At 37.4% G+C, this 16,492-nt stretch overlaps 1 protein-coding gene across 2 annotated transcripts in view; it reads left to right on the plus strand.

Annotated features, from left to right (window-relative positions):
* Positions 1–16,054, plus strand: part of LOC140328533 (uncharacterized) — a 17,702-nt gene extending 1,648 nt beyond the window's left edge. For both annotated transcript variants that reach the window (XM_072408212.1, XM_072408211.1), the window contains exon 2: positions 12,897–16,054. In XM_072408212.1, coding sequence (XP_072264313.1) covers positions 12,902–14,692 — 1,791 coding nt within the window. In that variant the 5' untranslated portion in view covers positions 12,897–12,901 and the 3' untranslated portion in view covers positions 14,693–16,054. The remainder of the gene's footprint in view (positions 1–12,896) is intronic.
* The last annotated feature ends 438 nt before the right edge of the window (positions 16,055–16,492 follow it).

Raw genomic sequence — 16,492 nt, forward strand, 5'->3', positions numbered from 1 at the left:
TGAAAAGGTCCCTTCTAACAGCACATGCAATCTACCATTTTCTTGTATGTTGGTTTATACAATGACAGACACATATTCTCTCCTAAACTATTATTTCATCCTTAAGTTTGGTGTCCAGAGCATCTGGCACACTTCAAACACCCATGTTTAAAGCGCTTTAAATATTGGCGGTCAAATGCACTGTGAAAGCTTTGCATTAAAAACAGTTGGCATTGTCTTAGCTTTGTTGGCAGTTGGCATTGTCCTAACTTTGCTGTAGTTCTGCTCTATTCCTGGGGAGACTAAGGCCTGTTTCAGACCTACATTTTCCAGCACACTCAACTGTGCTCCCATTTAACCATATGGGAGCATTTGGGAGCTAACTTGTTCACATGGTTGCATTCTTGTTTTTGGTGGTTTGCAGCATGGTTTCTGGACGCTGGTTTCTGGCCACTCAAGGAAGAGGCCAAAGGCTTCCATTGACTTGAATAAGAATGCTTTCCAGCTGGATTGAGCTGCGGTTACATGTTGTTTCTTTGGTTTGTGGTTGTTGCCAAAGAACTGGAGATGGCCCATAATCCCTTGCACCCAGGAGCGGATAACCAAGTAGGTTTAAATTGCATCTCTGAAAGAGGCCTTAGCCTTAAAAAGGATGCTACCCATCTAGATATTTACATCTAGTATACACCTTTCACTTTCAGTAGTAAAAACACATTCACTTCACATATGAAGTGGAATACTTATAACTAAGGACTGCAGGATAAGAGTAAGAGTGTGTATTTCATGAGACATTCACAGTCAGTTCTGGATTGGCCTATATTCCACTGGTGGGTTTTTGGGAAGTGATGCTATTCCAGCATGAAACAATGAATGACATCCCCACCCATGTCAACTCTGTTTTGTTCTGTTTTACCAATGGTAGGGCCCAAATGAAAAGAGTTTGAATTTGTTATTGACCCGATTATCACATTTATGATGCTTTTGTATACTAAGGGATACTGAAATTCTTTATTGCCACAAAGAGATGTCCCAAACTGGACCCCGCTGAAATTTAATCTGCTCAGATTTCGCTGTACGTGGTTCAACATGCTAATAGAATAACCTAATAACTAAAACTTTTCGGTTTTAATTCCATATCTCAGTTTATACCCAGTTTACACCCAGTGACATCAACCATGATTGATTGGAGGGGCAAGCCGGATGGTGCTTTTAACTTCATGAATTTAGGAAACTGTAGTTATGCTCACATTTGATGTTGAGTTTTCATGATTGAAAGAACTAAAATCCATGGAATGAAAATGGTAGGAAAAGAATAGTGGGGAGAAAAGAGCTAAAAGATGCTGGATGTTTACTAAACCAGAAAAAAGGCATGCAGTACTGACGTCTTGCAGCGTCTAGTGCAGAACATGAGGAGCTGAAATCTGACTAAGGAATTTCATTACAGAATAGGAGCCCAAAAAACTGTGCATGGGCTGACTAGAGGTCAGCTTTAAAGATTGCACTGTAGTACCTGCCTCCACCAGCATGTGTCACTGCAGAGAAATCTGTGGTTGTATATTTACATTCTGAGTAACTTGTTGGCTTTAGGCAGGGTCACCCGTTTTGTTGCTTTACTTCCAAACACATAGGTAATTGCCCATTTTCCTGGAAATTCTTAAAATGAAACCTATCTGTCGCTTATCTGCTGACCACAGCATACCATCTCTCTATGACGGGCACTTCCTATCAGCCCTGTTTACTGGATGGACTAGTTAGTGCGTGTTGATTAGGAAAAGCTGAAACCATGGCCTTTCCATGTCCTCTTATCTTATGTTTCCTCAGCAGTATTCAGAGAATGTGTGTGTTTTCACATCTCTGCACAAACAAACTCTACAGAGCTAATGTGTCATTTCCATTCTATTCCACAAATCCTCTTACCAATAAACATGGATGAGTGAGCCCTGATCTGATGAGCACAAATTTGCTTGACGTTATTTTAATCTTGGCTTGGTTTTACTTTGTTGCTGACCTATTCTTTTACTACAGCCAGTTCAGCTGGATTCTATTGTAACATCACACACACACTCTACATAAAAGCTTTACAGAGCAATCAGCGTTTCCCGGATGTAAAGTGTATTTCCTCAATCACAAGGGGGGGATTTTTCTTGCTTGATGCCACAATGTCATCATCATTACTGATAAAGACGGTGCACTTGTTGTCATCAAAAGCCGTCATATGTTTTTCTCACTTATTCATGGCCAGTGTGCTGTCAAAGACACACAAGCAGAATTTGGGTATTGTAAATTTAAGAGTTCCTCAGTGAAGGAGATTGAACTGGAAGTAATTATAAATACATTTGTGGGGGTAGTAAAGCAACACTACGCTTTAATTAATCAAACACATTTTAAGAACTTTGGTATATTAGTTTACCCCTTCTAGTTTTTATCTAAGAAAAAAACAAAAAACAGTTATTACTCATCCACAAGCTTCCTTCTAGATGTACAACACATACCCCAAATTCACTTCTTTTCATCAAGGACTCTGACACCATCAAGTACCATGCAGGACTCACAAACCAAAATCCTGGAGCATTGGTTATAAGATGAGTGATGCTAGAGGAATCAGGAATAGGATAAGTGCATTTGTAGCTTTTTATTTCGCAGCTTTTAACAAAATTATCATTCTTGCTTTTTCATTGTCCTGTAGACTTTACTCCAGAATCTGTATGCTTTTTAACTTGGAGGTAAATACATCATGTAGTGATGTATTACCTTTATGTTACAGAATGCAATGACACAAAATATTTGGCAGCTTTAGTTGTTGAGAGCTGTGAAGTCAACTGGCTTTCTACACATGCTGTCAAGAAAATTGTGTTATTTTTTTACGGATATTGACTGTTCTGCACTTGAGCACATCTAAGCAATTACCCTTCAGAATCAGAAATTGGTATTTGACTTAAAATGCTGACATGTGGGGGTGTAACAGCATTTTTACAGCCTTGAAGAAATTATTAAATACCTCTGACTGTTTTTTGACTATTTGTTTAGTGAAGTAGTTAGGAAAGAAAAATTGGGGTGAATAATAATGACATAATTGTACAGCCTTGACCAGCAGTTTTAATAAATACAACATTGTTAGAAACTATGAACTGTTAAATTACAGCATGGTGTGTGGCCACCATTACTTTCCTAACATACACTTTCAAGTTTATAGAAGCTTTATTTACTTGCCGCCAGACATCTTTTGTTTAGACTAATTAGATCTTACTGGTAAATACAGACTCCTATTTGTATTTATATGTATATAGAATGACAAATATATATACTGTATATATATATATGTACACCGCTTCAAAAGGTTATAGAAAAGTTAGATCCACGTAAAGGATACCTAACAAATGTTTCATCACCAAAACCTCAGGTGTAGTGTTTCCTGCTTAAGCTGAAAAAAACCCAAGCATATGTGTAATGGTAGCACTGCTTAGCAAAAATTATCAGTGGTTAGGTACTGGTCTGCGGGAACATGTGTTACAAAATATAAATGATAATTACTGACACTGTTGCCATGGTCTTTTAAACAAAATGGTGGCTTGATAATCTGCAAGCGACCAAATCCACTTTCAATGCTCTCACTGGTACACTGAAAGACATTCTGTTGCCAAAATAAAAATGTACAAAAAGGGCTCCTTTTGAAGAAGACATGTAAAGCAGACCTGAAATTCAGAGTCTTCCTATACATGATAGCCCTCTTCTCAAATCACCTATTGTAAGTGATAGATAATGCATCTGTTAAAGGTAAAGTTACAAATAGTCCAGGTGAATGCAAAGCAGGGGGGATTTCAGAAGGCACTTGGTGAGTCCATGGCAAGAACATCTTCCTAAAAAGATTTTACCTGATCTGTGTTTCACAGTACAGTATTACTATCCTTGCTTGGGTGCTGCAGGTGGAAGATGAGGTTATGTAGGTCAGTGGTCCACAACCTTTTGGATGTCATGGACCACTAAATGTACAGACTCCGGACTGCGCATGCGCAGGGAGCCATGTGTCACTTAAAGGGGAAGAAACTTTACCCAGAGTGACGTCATGATGCCAGAACCCACCCACTCTTCCATCGCAGGTCTGAGTCTGTGATGGGAGAGTCGGTGGGTTGTGTCCAGAGACACAACCTGTCCACCACCCTGAGCCTGGGATGCATACGAGAAACATGTTCTGCGGCTCTGGTCAGTGCGCCCCCCAAGCGAGGTCTTTTTCTTGACCCCACTGGGGGTTGCATGGGCCAGAGCTGCGGCCCTCCAAAATTTTTTCCTAACCACAGGTTGGGGACCGCTGATGTAGGTATAAGGCTATGTACAGACTGGTGGTGAAGTTGTGCTGTGTTTTTTGCTTCCTCATGCTAGGGACTCGCTGCCTCTGGGGAGACACTACACATAGCTTCTCCTTGAGGCAGCTTCATAGAGAATGAATAGGCTGTGTAGGTGTTGTTGTAAGTGACCAACCATGGGGAGCTGTGGAGAATCACATGATCCCAAAGCAGGTCTGAATCCAGCCTAATTCTATTTGTATAGGTGATTTGCGGACAATGAGGGAGCTCCAACAGCATAAGCAGACTTTCCATTTGAGTGGAAGGTCCACTTAAATTTTCAAACTTCCTGCTGCCTGCGCTCCAGATCTCTGCTGTGAGAAACTATTTGATAATGTTTAGAAAATAATTTATATGGTAGGTGTTATGAACTTATGAAAAGATGTCATCAGACTTTATTATTTAGCATTGAAGACCCTTGATCTGAATATTTAAAAGCAGCATAATATTTGAAGGAACATGCACTACATTGTATACTGATCTTGGTAATAGGGCTCAGAGTATCTGTAATAATTGCAAAGTGAAGTGTGTGATCAAAGATTATTACCATAACAAATCTCAAATTTATTGCAAAATCTCCAATTAAAGCACTTGTAGTGTCATGTTAATTACAATTAGTTCAGATTCTCCTTCATGCAAATAAATCACAGAACTATATGAAATCTTTAATGCATAATTACTGTTTTATTCTGAAGATGGAATAGCTAGAAGGAATGTTTCTCTAGCAGCAGCCTCAGGAAGCCTAAATGAAACTGGACCGTTAGGATGAGAGGGCAGATGAGGATAAGAGGCTGCAGGCTGGATTCTTCTACTCAGGCTGTACTTTTGATAAGCACTGTTTACAGCTTCAAAAAAAAAAGCACACTGCAAGTTTGCATATGTGATAGATCTGGGCCGAAAGTAAACTGTTAACGAAGAGCAATGTAAAACTCCAGGGTAATTATATATAAATTTACTGCTTATTGTTAGCAGCCGATTTTCTGTGAGAAATGCTTGCACACATGTCTACATTAAATAATCACAGCTGGGTGACTACATCTGGTTAGGAACAGAACAATCCAGTAAAAGTCCACTCACACGTGATGTTGATACTGGCTTATAGGATCGGTAACAGACCTCACTCCATTCTCTACAATATCGATCCCTAGCTAGTGAGCCCATCTTTAGTGATTGAGATTCTGCAGTATTCTGGGCATGCAAAATTGCAATTCCACAGTGGCAAGTGGATGGCTCTTCCCACTTAACTAAACTTAAAGGTTTTAATTACATAGTACTGGTTCACTGGTGGTGTATTATAGGGCACACCTCATTATAGGTTACTGAAGGTTTGGCAGGGATGTTCTCCTATGGAATTTCTAGCACACAAGCATTCTCAGATACATGCTTGAACCTGGCATTGCCATACAACAGCACTATAGAAGACGCTTAGGAGTGGTAAACATACCTACATTTTCCCATGCAGTTAGTTTGGGGTCCCATCTTGCCTATGTGTTCCATGCCAGTGGTTCACTACATACTAGAACAAGATCAAGATGAAATAATTGAAGCTTGCATTTTCTAAAAACAACTAAGCAAAGACGGTTCTCATATTTCTATCATTAGAGGTTCCTGTAATTCATGATTTTTATTTGGTATGTAATTAGAGATGACTATCAAAGAAAAATGTGAAAGCATTTATAAAGTAGTTTTCGTATATGCATAACACCACTACTATTAACTTAGAAAAGTCTCCATTTTGTAAAGGATGATACACTTGTGATGAATAATATGTTACTCTGTTTTGATTTGATAATAGTCTACTACACTGGAAGACATCATACACATGACCGCACTTGGCTCATCCCCCCAAACTGAGAATGTAGTTAATGGGGATACTGAGGGGTCAAATCACCCGCTAGATTCCTATGTCACGTGAAGCATGATATCTCCAGCTGGAGCTTCTGGCTTTGTATCCTCTTGCTATGGTGGCGGTTCTCCTTTTCTATTTTTGCATGAATGGGCAAAAGCAGCAGTACAAACCTTAGAGATGTTCTAACTTACCATAACTCTACTAAAAATGTTTTTTCTATCTCTGTCCACACTGGGGAGATTTTACATTACTTCATATCCTTCTATAATGGGATAAGTAATGAAGAGTGGTTTCTCCAGTGGGTACACAGACTGTAAAAAAAAATTGTTAAGGTTTCTGACCCTTTTCTAACTTCCGGACATGAGTTGGGCATAAATGAGGTGAGGTGGACCTGGAAAATCATGTAGGTCTTTCCACCAGAATTGCCCATAAAATATAAAAAAAGGGGTAACTCCAGTGTATCCGTCTCTGCCTAGGACTTGAATATCAATGTGAAGTAAACTACCCCTTTAAAGCAAATTCCCAGAAAATTGATGAGGATGTGGTAGTGTGGTTAAAGAGACTCTATTCCTTCTCAATAAATAAGGGGTTATGGTTGGAGTTGGGACTTAAGTCATGAGAATATTTGCATTTTCTATTTTGTCTGCATAGCTTGGACTCAATTCTTAGAGGAATTTCTGGAAACTGTTCAAGATTTCAGCTTACCACAACTCCTCAGCCTGCTTCTAGCACAGGGAGTTTTGTGTATTCTGAACAGACACCAAGCAAAATGTATGGTCTCTCAACACTTTGAAATGACCTCCATTTGGCGGTTCTCTTTCTTTCTAAACTGTCCCTCTTTTAGGTCTACACAGATCTGTCACAAATGTTTATACTACTTACAATCTACCCTGCTTGTTTCACTTTAAACACTGCAATGATGGCTTATATTGACTAGTCATATACTGTATTTATCTCTCCATAAACAAAATAAAAATTGGTTTGTTGTATGGAAAAATAAAGCTTGTGCAAATGAAGCTTAACTTTAGAGACTTTCTGTCCAATTCTAGAACCAGTTCTCCTCAGGGAATGATCTTTGGCTACCTTCGATCACAGAAGGGGCACCTGGCTAAAGCAATCCGGCAGCCAATTACTGCCCTGGTATATCACTATTTGGCCTGTGGCAGTTTTTGATGAGTTGCTAGGTGGGATTTTGATATACAACTGAACTTCGAGGACACCTGCCATAAATTACTGAATAAGCTAAGATCGGCACAGCATTTTAGCCTTGTCCAGATCAGGGGGACAGAAGACAGACCATTAAGGGATAGGCTAGATTCTCAGTGGCTAAGGACATAGAAGCTAAAGGTTGGGACCCTGAATAGGGGGGTTTAGGAGAGGATCCAATTTGTGCTGATATTATGACCGTCATTTACCAGGGAACCTACAGGACAAGGAATGCTTCTCTCATATTTCACTATGGATTTAGGAATAAGTGAGGATACTAAAGTTCAGCAGTCAGCTGTTGGTGTTGACTTTATGCAATGCTTTTGGATGTGAATTGTTGGTATTCTGACGCTCTGCCTCCCTAACCCTCTGCTCATATGTGTTGAGTTTAAAAAAAAATTAATTTATGAGCCTTTGTGAGTTCTTTGCCACATCACTAGGAGGAACCTGGATATAAATTGGCCACTCTGGCAGGGGTAAATACTAAACTACCCAGAAATGTATGTTACTGCTGTTTTTAGAGCTCTGAACAATGGACTTTCGGCACAGACGTCCCTGCTTCATAAATCACTTAGAACCACTGCTGGTATCACTTCCCTACATCTGTGTAGGCTTTAGCCTCAGCGGCTCACTTATAATTGATGGCAGATATCTCTATGTATTCTCTGCTTTACTTCTCAAAACTAAATATACACCCCTCTGGCTTGGTAATGGCCCATTTCTAAAATGCAGGCTGCAGTGTGAGTCCTGGAGTGTCCTATAGAGTTCTCTCTGCATAACTCCACAGAGAGAATTCGGTAATTGTTGGATAGGCCATCACCTGAAACTGTCAGGTCACTTGAAGAATTCCTGCTCCTGATATTTTTTTATCCTCTTTTTCTTGAATTTTAATACATATCTTAGTGTCTTGAAGCCAGCTGAGTGCTGAATACATTTGTAAAACACAATATTGTTTTTGCTTATAACTTACAATCCTGTGGTAAGGTCATTCAGCAGCATTTAAACTGTACCCCTATAGTTCCTATTCCAGCTTAAACATAAAGCTGTAGTCCAATAATAATATTACTGCTCTTCATAAAATAAAGACCTTTATAACATTTCATTCTGATCAGGGGTCTTGGAACATGACAGCACAAAGGTGCAACTACAGGGGCTGAACTCTCCCATATGCCTGACTTTTATTGTCATTTGGCCTTTTCCTTGGCATTTGCTAATGTCCACCATTGTAAGTGCTTGTCAATGTTGAACACACAAAATATAAACTTTACCCACAAGGTATTGCTGATCCGATTCTGTCTGTCTGAATAAAAGTATTCCCTGATATATATAAACACAATATGTCCTGTTTCAAATCTTAAAAAAGATGTGAAGTATGCATTTAGTTTACCTGAAACTAAATCAGAGCACACTATTGAAATGGAGCCATTTTTCCTCCTTCACACAACCAAGCACATACTGTACCTTGGAATTCAGAGGTGAAGTTTCCAGCCCTAGTCACAGACTGGGCAACATTTGCTTGCTATTCAAGGAACTGAATTCAAGTCCCAAGCTTGGCAGTTGGAAACGCCTCAGTCTAACCACTGATCTGAGTAATTCAGAGACAGAGTATGAATGGAAATCTTACTCTGATGTGGAAACTCACTCATGGATTCCTGTGCCAGTGTATGTTAAAATGTTGATTTAATCAAATGTTGATTTAAATGTTGATTTAATTTCTCTGGTAAGCAGAAGCAAACAAGTAGTTGACACTGATTACAGAAATGAACAAAGTGCCATTACAAGTTGAACAAATAAAAGCTCTAAAATGAAATAATTTATATATTCACAGCTATATATTTGAATTAGGATCTCATGTTCAAAATGTAAACCCGCTGTTCCACTATGATCTGCAGTGCTCATGGTATTAAAATGACATGAGAATTTAACCTATTCCAGCCAAAATAGATACCGAGTATCAGTTTTGGTTTGTACTAAATAATGCAATCACACAAAAGTTTAATTTTCAATACCCATCTACAGTGTTATAAGTAGATATGGTACTCCTCTGTAAGTGAAAGTATTGACATTCTGCGGTATAACATCTATTGCTGCATCATTAGCTTTATAATTGGCTACATTAGGACAGGACTAGGAAAATACCAATCAACTAATTGTAATAAAAAAGTCTACATATAGTTTGATTGCAAGAATGACCCCAAATTGCACTTTACTTTAGGAACCAACCATATTCAGTCAGCATCATCCAGAACTTCTTATTGACTGGGAAATGATTTGGTGCATGTACAACGTTTTGTATGTTATGCAAACTCATTTGTTATATATAAAATATGCATAATTTCCTCCTGCATCATAAACAACAATAGCATATATGTATTAAACAATATAGCATATATTAAAAAAACAGCAGTACATTGAATGCCTCTGTTTAGAACCTTGCTTGAACAATTGCAGCTGGATTCTGAACTGAGATCATTTTTGATTCTAGCAATGCATAAAACCAAAACAATGTGTAAATGGAGATTTGTATCAAGCATGTATACATGATGCACCACATAAAGAATAACTAATCCTCACATGTTACACACTGGCTGATCTCTAGGCTATTTATATCATAAAAGAATTAGGATGTCTGTGTTCCATAAAGCTGGAAACTCACACTAGAAAAGCATGTGGTTTGAATTAATGTAGTTTTTACATTCTCCACCTACTTCTGGCTTGTCTTGATAGAGACAACATAAGTACATTTTCCCAAAGCAAGCCAAATGCATTGATGGCAAGAAATAAAGTCCAGTTTGAAAAAAATTTAACTGTGATTTTATCTTAAAAATATTTTTGATGCTCTCCATATATTTAAAGTAAAATCCCACCATTTTATTTCCCTAAATTTTATTACAAACAGAACACAGGAATAAGATGATGTAGGGAAAGAAGTTTTAATATATGCATGGTAATTTATCCCACTGTGCAGGCATGTAGACACCACAACCAGCTAGTAAAGAATAGTCTGTTGTTAGACAACTGGATGCAGCAGACACCAAGTAAACAACCAGTAATCTGGCATCTCACAGAGATCTGTGTCAGGCACAGGTAAATAGCAATAAATGCATGATATATGTATGGGCATGGGACCATTGATGTGGGGGGCAAAAACTAAGTTTAGTGAGAAATGGATCCCCAACATGAACACCAGGGAAAGGGGGCAAAAAGAAATGGATAGTATGAGACTTGGAGATGGATCCGAAAGGAGGAACTGCATGTGCTTTAAAGGAGGTAATGCTAAGCAACAAGCATAGGAGGTTCATTAGACATAAAAGGATTCAAAGAATCCTGCAAAATAGTACTGGACTAAAAAACCTCAAACTCCCTATTACTTAGAAACTGGTGTCTAAAGAAAGCTGGGGTGATATTTCAGAGGGATTTCGCCTGGGAGATGGGTTGTCCCTAAGAAGTATCACATTTATGTCAAGCGCAGTAATATGATAACTAGAGCTTTTGGGAGCTCTTCACAAATTTTGCAGGAGATTTTTTTTTTAGGTAGCTGTGTTCAATTGCAGGGTCTTCCCGGGGACCCATTATAGTCACCTGATTAGGTAAGCAATGCATGGTCTCAGAAGCTTAGGGAATTGCTGCAAAGAAAAAGGTAATCATTTTGACCAATCACTGTGTCATATATTTACTACATAGTTTGACAACTGGTAATAGTAACCCTAGGCAAAATAAATATATATATATTAATATATATATATATATTGTGAGGCTTAAAGGTCCTTAATTTAGACTTGATAAATCAGGTTTTGTTTCATGTTCTATTTTTATTTGATTTATTTGATATGTACAGAAACCTGTTTATGCTTTAGCCTTGTTTCTAGAGACATTCACCTATGACATTTCTTGCCCCAGGAGATGTTATCTGTAAATGTGTGGCTCATACCGATTTACCTGCATAGAAATCCAGACTTTACTAAAGTTTTATACAGAGGTCTGTTGCTTCCCCACATCTGAACTTTTGGCTTATATACAAGTAATGTAACATATGGAAGCACTATTACAGTAGGATATGGAAAGTTATGCTACAGTTACAGAATATTATTAATGTGCAATGCTTTTTTGCCTACAAATCATTTGTTGGCAGTCAGTGAAATAATATACAAATGAAGGAAATATTTTGTGATCACTTATATAACAGTGTATTGATATACTGATATATGTGTACTGAGACATTTTTGCCTATTTTGTAATCTGCTTGAATGCTCTTTCACATATGATCTTTTAAACTGAAAATTTTAAATCAATGTATTTTAATGGAGGCTTGAAATGGGTATACTATAAGTAGATTTTATTTTAATAAAAAAACTAGCTGCAATATGATCTTAATGACTGCTAAAGTAATCTTTCCACTATCCAAACATGTAAACATAGCGGTATCGTCATAATCTGCTTTATCAGCTGTTTCTAATCCACTTCTTTTCCCAAAGCATACAGCAGACATAGACTAAACAGCACTTCTACTAATGTGCAAATTACTACTTTCTATTGTCAGCCAATACACTACCATATGCACCTCTAACCCCTCCCCAGATGGCGGATGTATGCAAACAGCAATGACATGTAATTGACACAAAAGGGGCTCAAATTTTGCGTGACCTGCAGGCTTTGCTTCACCTTCTATCTGTTTTGCTATTTAATAGATAACCGACTCCAATGAGGAAATACCTGGGTTCATGGGGATAGACTGGGAAAAAGATTCATTCAATTATTAGGCACTGCTTTTATTATATAAATATTCATTTAAGTGGACATGGATGGGTTGAATCACATGTCCTTTTAAACCTTTTGGATTTACACCTGGGAGAACTCTCAGTTCAACTCATTGACAATGTATTATACTTAGAACTGATGTAACTTCCCATTTTTAAATTCCCTTAAAATCAAATATCTTTACAATGCTTTTTGGAAAAATGTATTATTTAATTGTAAAAAAACAACTGGAAATTGTAGTTCGGTATGTGCATTGTCCAGACAGCTTTGTTAAATACGTAACTTCCCATTTTTAAATTCCCTTAAAATCAAATATCTTTACAATGCTTTTTGGAAAAATGTATTATTTAATTGTAAAAAAACAACTGGAAATTGTAATTCGGTATGTGCATTGTCCAGACAGCTTTGTTAAATACAATTGTAGGTTTTCCACCATGCTTTGGAGTGCATTCCAATGGCCGTGCTTCAATACTTCAATTTACTAAGTTTTTAGTTAGCTTACTCAATAAACAGTGTGGCTAAACCTTGTTTTTAACAGTTTTCATTAGGGAGACAGAAAAACTGAACTAATTCCTTTAAAGCTCCTTCTAGTCACTAATCAACAAACTTCAAAATAAAAATAGAAGAACATATGCAAAAAACATACAAAAAAGGTATTCTATTTTTCATTTTTTGGTAATGCCTATTGTCAATGCTGATGATGTTACATATGCTGATACAGAATATGCAAATAACATAAACACTATGCCTCTCTTATTTTCCAGATATCATGATGTCGAATTGGCAGTTCGCTGGAATTATAGTTTGTATTATCATCCATCTCACTTATGGCCAATGCCCTAAAGAATGTAGATGCCTTAGAGCTGGACAAATAGAATGTTCGGGAAGTGATATTGTAGAGATACCACGTTCTATTCCCCAAAACATTAAGAGCCTTCAGATTTTAAACACAGAAGTGACGGAGCTACAAGATGGAATTTTAGAAAACATGACATCATTACTGGCCCTTAGGATTGAAAAAAGTGAACTGTCTACCATAGGGCCCAATGCATTAAACAATCTCATATCTCTTCGTTTTTTAAGTTTGTTTAGTAATAAGTTGCAAGATTTACCAGCTGGGTTGTTTAAAGATCTTGGGAAGTTGGAAACCCTTATTCTGTCAAACAACATGTTGGCCCAGATTCACCCTTCACTATTTGCTCCATTGGTGAATGTTAAAGAGCTCAGCCTATTGGGAAACAATCTCCGTTCTATACCAAGAGGTGCTTTTGATCAAATGAATGCTCTCACTAAACTAAATATTGCTAAAAACAATCTCACTCGCCTGCACCCCAGAATTCTGGAAAAAGTCAGTAAACTACAAAATTTACGACTTTATGAAAATCAGCTCAAGGAAATTCCAGAAGGGCTTCTTAGTACACTTACCAGTTTGCAAGAAATTGGAATACAAAACAATCAGCTTAGTCAAATATCTGCCGGTGTTTTCTCAAATAACCCTGATTTGCAAAGAGTGTACCTGTCGAATAACAAAATTACATCATTGCCACAGGGTTTGTTCATTAACACACCACAGCTGTCCAAGCTTACATTGTTTGAAAATGCAATAAACCATATTGAGACTGGAGTGTTTGGGCCAATGCCAAAGTTAAAGGAACTCTGGTTGTATGAAAACAAAATCGAAGAGCTGGTAGATAACATCTTCCTCAATCTCACCCAATTACAGTTACTTATTATATCCAGAAATCAGATATACACTATCTCTCCGGCTGCTTTCAATGGATTGGATGAGCTCCTAGAACTTTCTCTGCATACCAATAAGCTTAAAACTTTACATGAAGATGTCCTTCAGAGTCTACACAAGCTGGAGAACATATCTCTTCACAGCAACAAGATTGAGCATCTTCCTGCAGGTGTCTTTAGAAATATGGACACTCTGAAAACCATACAGCTACACAATAATTTATTGCACAGACTTCCAGAGGGAATTTTTGATACTGTTGTGCATTTAGATGAAGTAAAACTTTACAGTAATCCATGGAAATGTGATGTTCATCTCCTTCCTCTGAAGACCTGGATTACTCATAACCTAAACAAACTTGGTAACTACAGCTGGGTTGTGTGTGCTAATCAACCCTTCACAGATGTACCTGTAGCTGATCTAAGTGACGAGCAATTAGAATCTTTGGTGTCTACAACCGAACCAGATATAGAATACTCCACATCAGAGACTGAAGCAAGCACTACTGATAAGCCTACTGAATCACCAAACCAAGATAGAACAACTTTCAGATTGGTTACAACAACACAGCCGGAATTATCCAAAGGTAACCCTACCATGGAAACACTGGATGAGGATTCAGACAATGGCTCTGGTTTTGTATCCACCTACTCTCCACCTGACCGGGAATATCGTGGGAACAGGCTGGTCGGTGTTGTAATTGCCATAATAGTTTTATGTTGCATAGCAATCGTTTGCACAGTTATTGCTTGTATATTATATAACAGAAAAAAGAAGAACCACGTGGTACTTATGCAAATGAAGCAACAAAATGAAGCATGATAGAACTGGTACACCATCTAAATTTACTGATAAAACCTTAACAAATGGTGGTGGGAACTAGAAGAAGCACTGTTATAGGACTGCTTCGGTCTCTGACCTAGCCTGAATGTACTTTTAGTTTGTTATGTGCCAACAGGTTTTGAAAATGTACCATTGAGACTTCACCAAATACCAATACCTAACTACTATGTATATTTAGTAACAAATATTCTCTTCTAGAAAAATGATCTATGCCCTTCTTGCAACATACCGTAGTACAATATAAGTTAGTAGTATATGAAAAAGCATTATTATAATGGCAACATTTTTATCAAAGCTCATTTTATTCTATGCTGACTGTTTCTCACACCGTGAGCATGCTTATGCCAGTGAACTGATTTCTGGTACAGCCAAGGTTATGGTTACCTGTTCACAGGCAAGTAAAAAATGAATGTGTAGAAAGTAAACAGCAATAAACATGAGCGTAACTGCTCAGCTGAATCTAGTTGAGGAATCATGTCATCACATTCATTTCCATCTTTCTACCTGGATTCTTGATCTAGAATAGGAACACTGGGCCTTATTTACCAATGTAGAACTGGCTGAGCAAATAAATGGAGAACTTAGTTTGGAGCTTGTTCACTGAGAACTCCTTTTTCATTTTACCTGTTAGGTAACAGATTTAGTTTTGTTTGCCCTATTTTTTTTATAAAGCAGATTCAGTATGCAAATATTGTCTAATAAAAGTGAAAATGGCTTTACAAGGGTTCATCGGGTAATATAAAATCTACATTTATATCCTATTGCTACATTAAGGTTTACATAAAACATCTAATGTGTTTTTAAGCTCAAATACCCTCCTTCATCAGAGTGAAAAATGTTTTTTGTATGATAAACCAGATAAAGACTAAAGAACAAAGTTTTACCAGTGAATGTGCTGTTACAACAGTCTGTTGTGACAAACAGTAAAGTGCCTTTGTGTTTGGACAAAGTTGAATATTTTACCATCTTGCATTCAGTGCTCCATCATAGCTGCTAAAAGATTGATGTTTTCTATAGTTCAAGTGCTTTGTGAATATCTTCTACCTTTTATTTATACTACGTTTTTATTCACTTCCTCCTTTACCACATTTACATACATAGATAAATGGCACAGCAAACAACACCCTAAATTGGAAACACATATTTATCACATTCTATGACTGATTTACCTACATTTATATTTAGCCAATGGAAAAAATAGAAATAGGATAGTGAACAATCTTTACAGGATAGGGTGATACTTTAAGGAGCAGTTTTGATCAGGTTACATGTGCTCTATTGAGGTCTCTGTATTACTTTGGGACATTTTAGATTGTTTATATTGTTTATTTTTTCCAAAAATGCCAAAGGTAGACCACAACAGCAATATTTTGCAGGAATGGAGATGGCAAATGGGTGCCCTCCTCTTAGTAAAGTTCTTAGCACGGGCCCATTTTCCTTTCTTGGTTCCTGTGCTGGTACATTGCTTGTATCTGCCTGTATTTATATCTCTGTTAAAAATCAACATGGGGGAATGGCCATAATAAGATTTATAACACATATATAATACAATATAATAATTACAATATCCTTGTAAAGATTTTTTTTTACTGTTAGGCTTGTTCTTCGTTTGTGTAATTTGAAAAAAGGTGCACTATTTAAAGATCGATATTTTAAGGATTTCTGTGTTTTTTTCTAGGTGCTAAGTATTGTCGGTAGGGTTCTAAATTTGACCTAATTGTTCATGTTTGGAATGTTAGGTATTATGTGTTCTTGGTAATGAGAGTAGGGTAAATGTGG

This window comes from Pyxicephalus adspersus, chromosome 4 (assembly GCF_032062135.1).
Source record: "Pyxicephalus adspersus chromosome 4, UCB_Pads_2.0, whole genome shotgun sequence".
In the NCBI taxonomy this organism is placed as follows: Eukaryota; Metazoa; Chordata; class Amphibia; order Anura; family Pyxicephalidae; genus Pyxicephalus; species Pyxicephalus adspersus.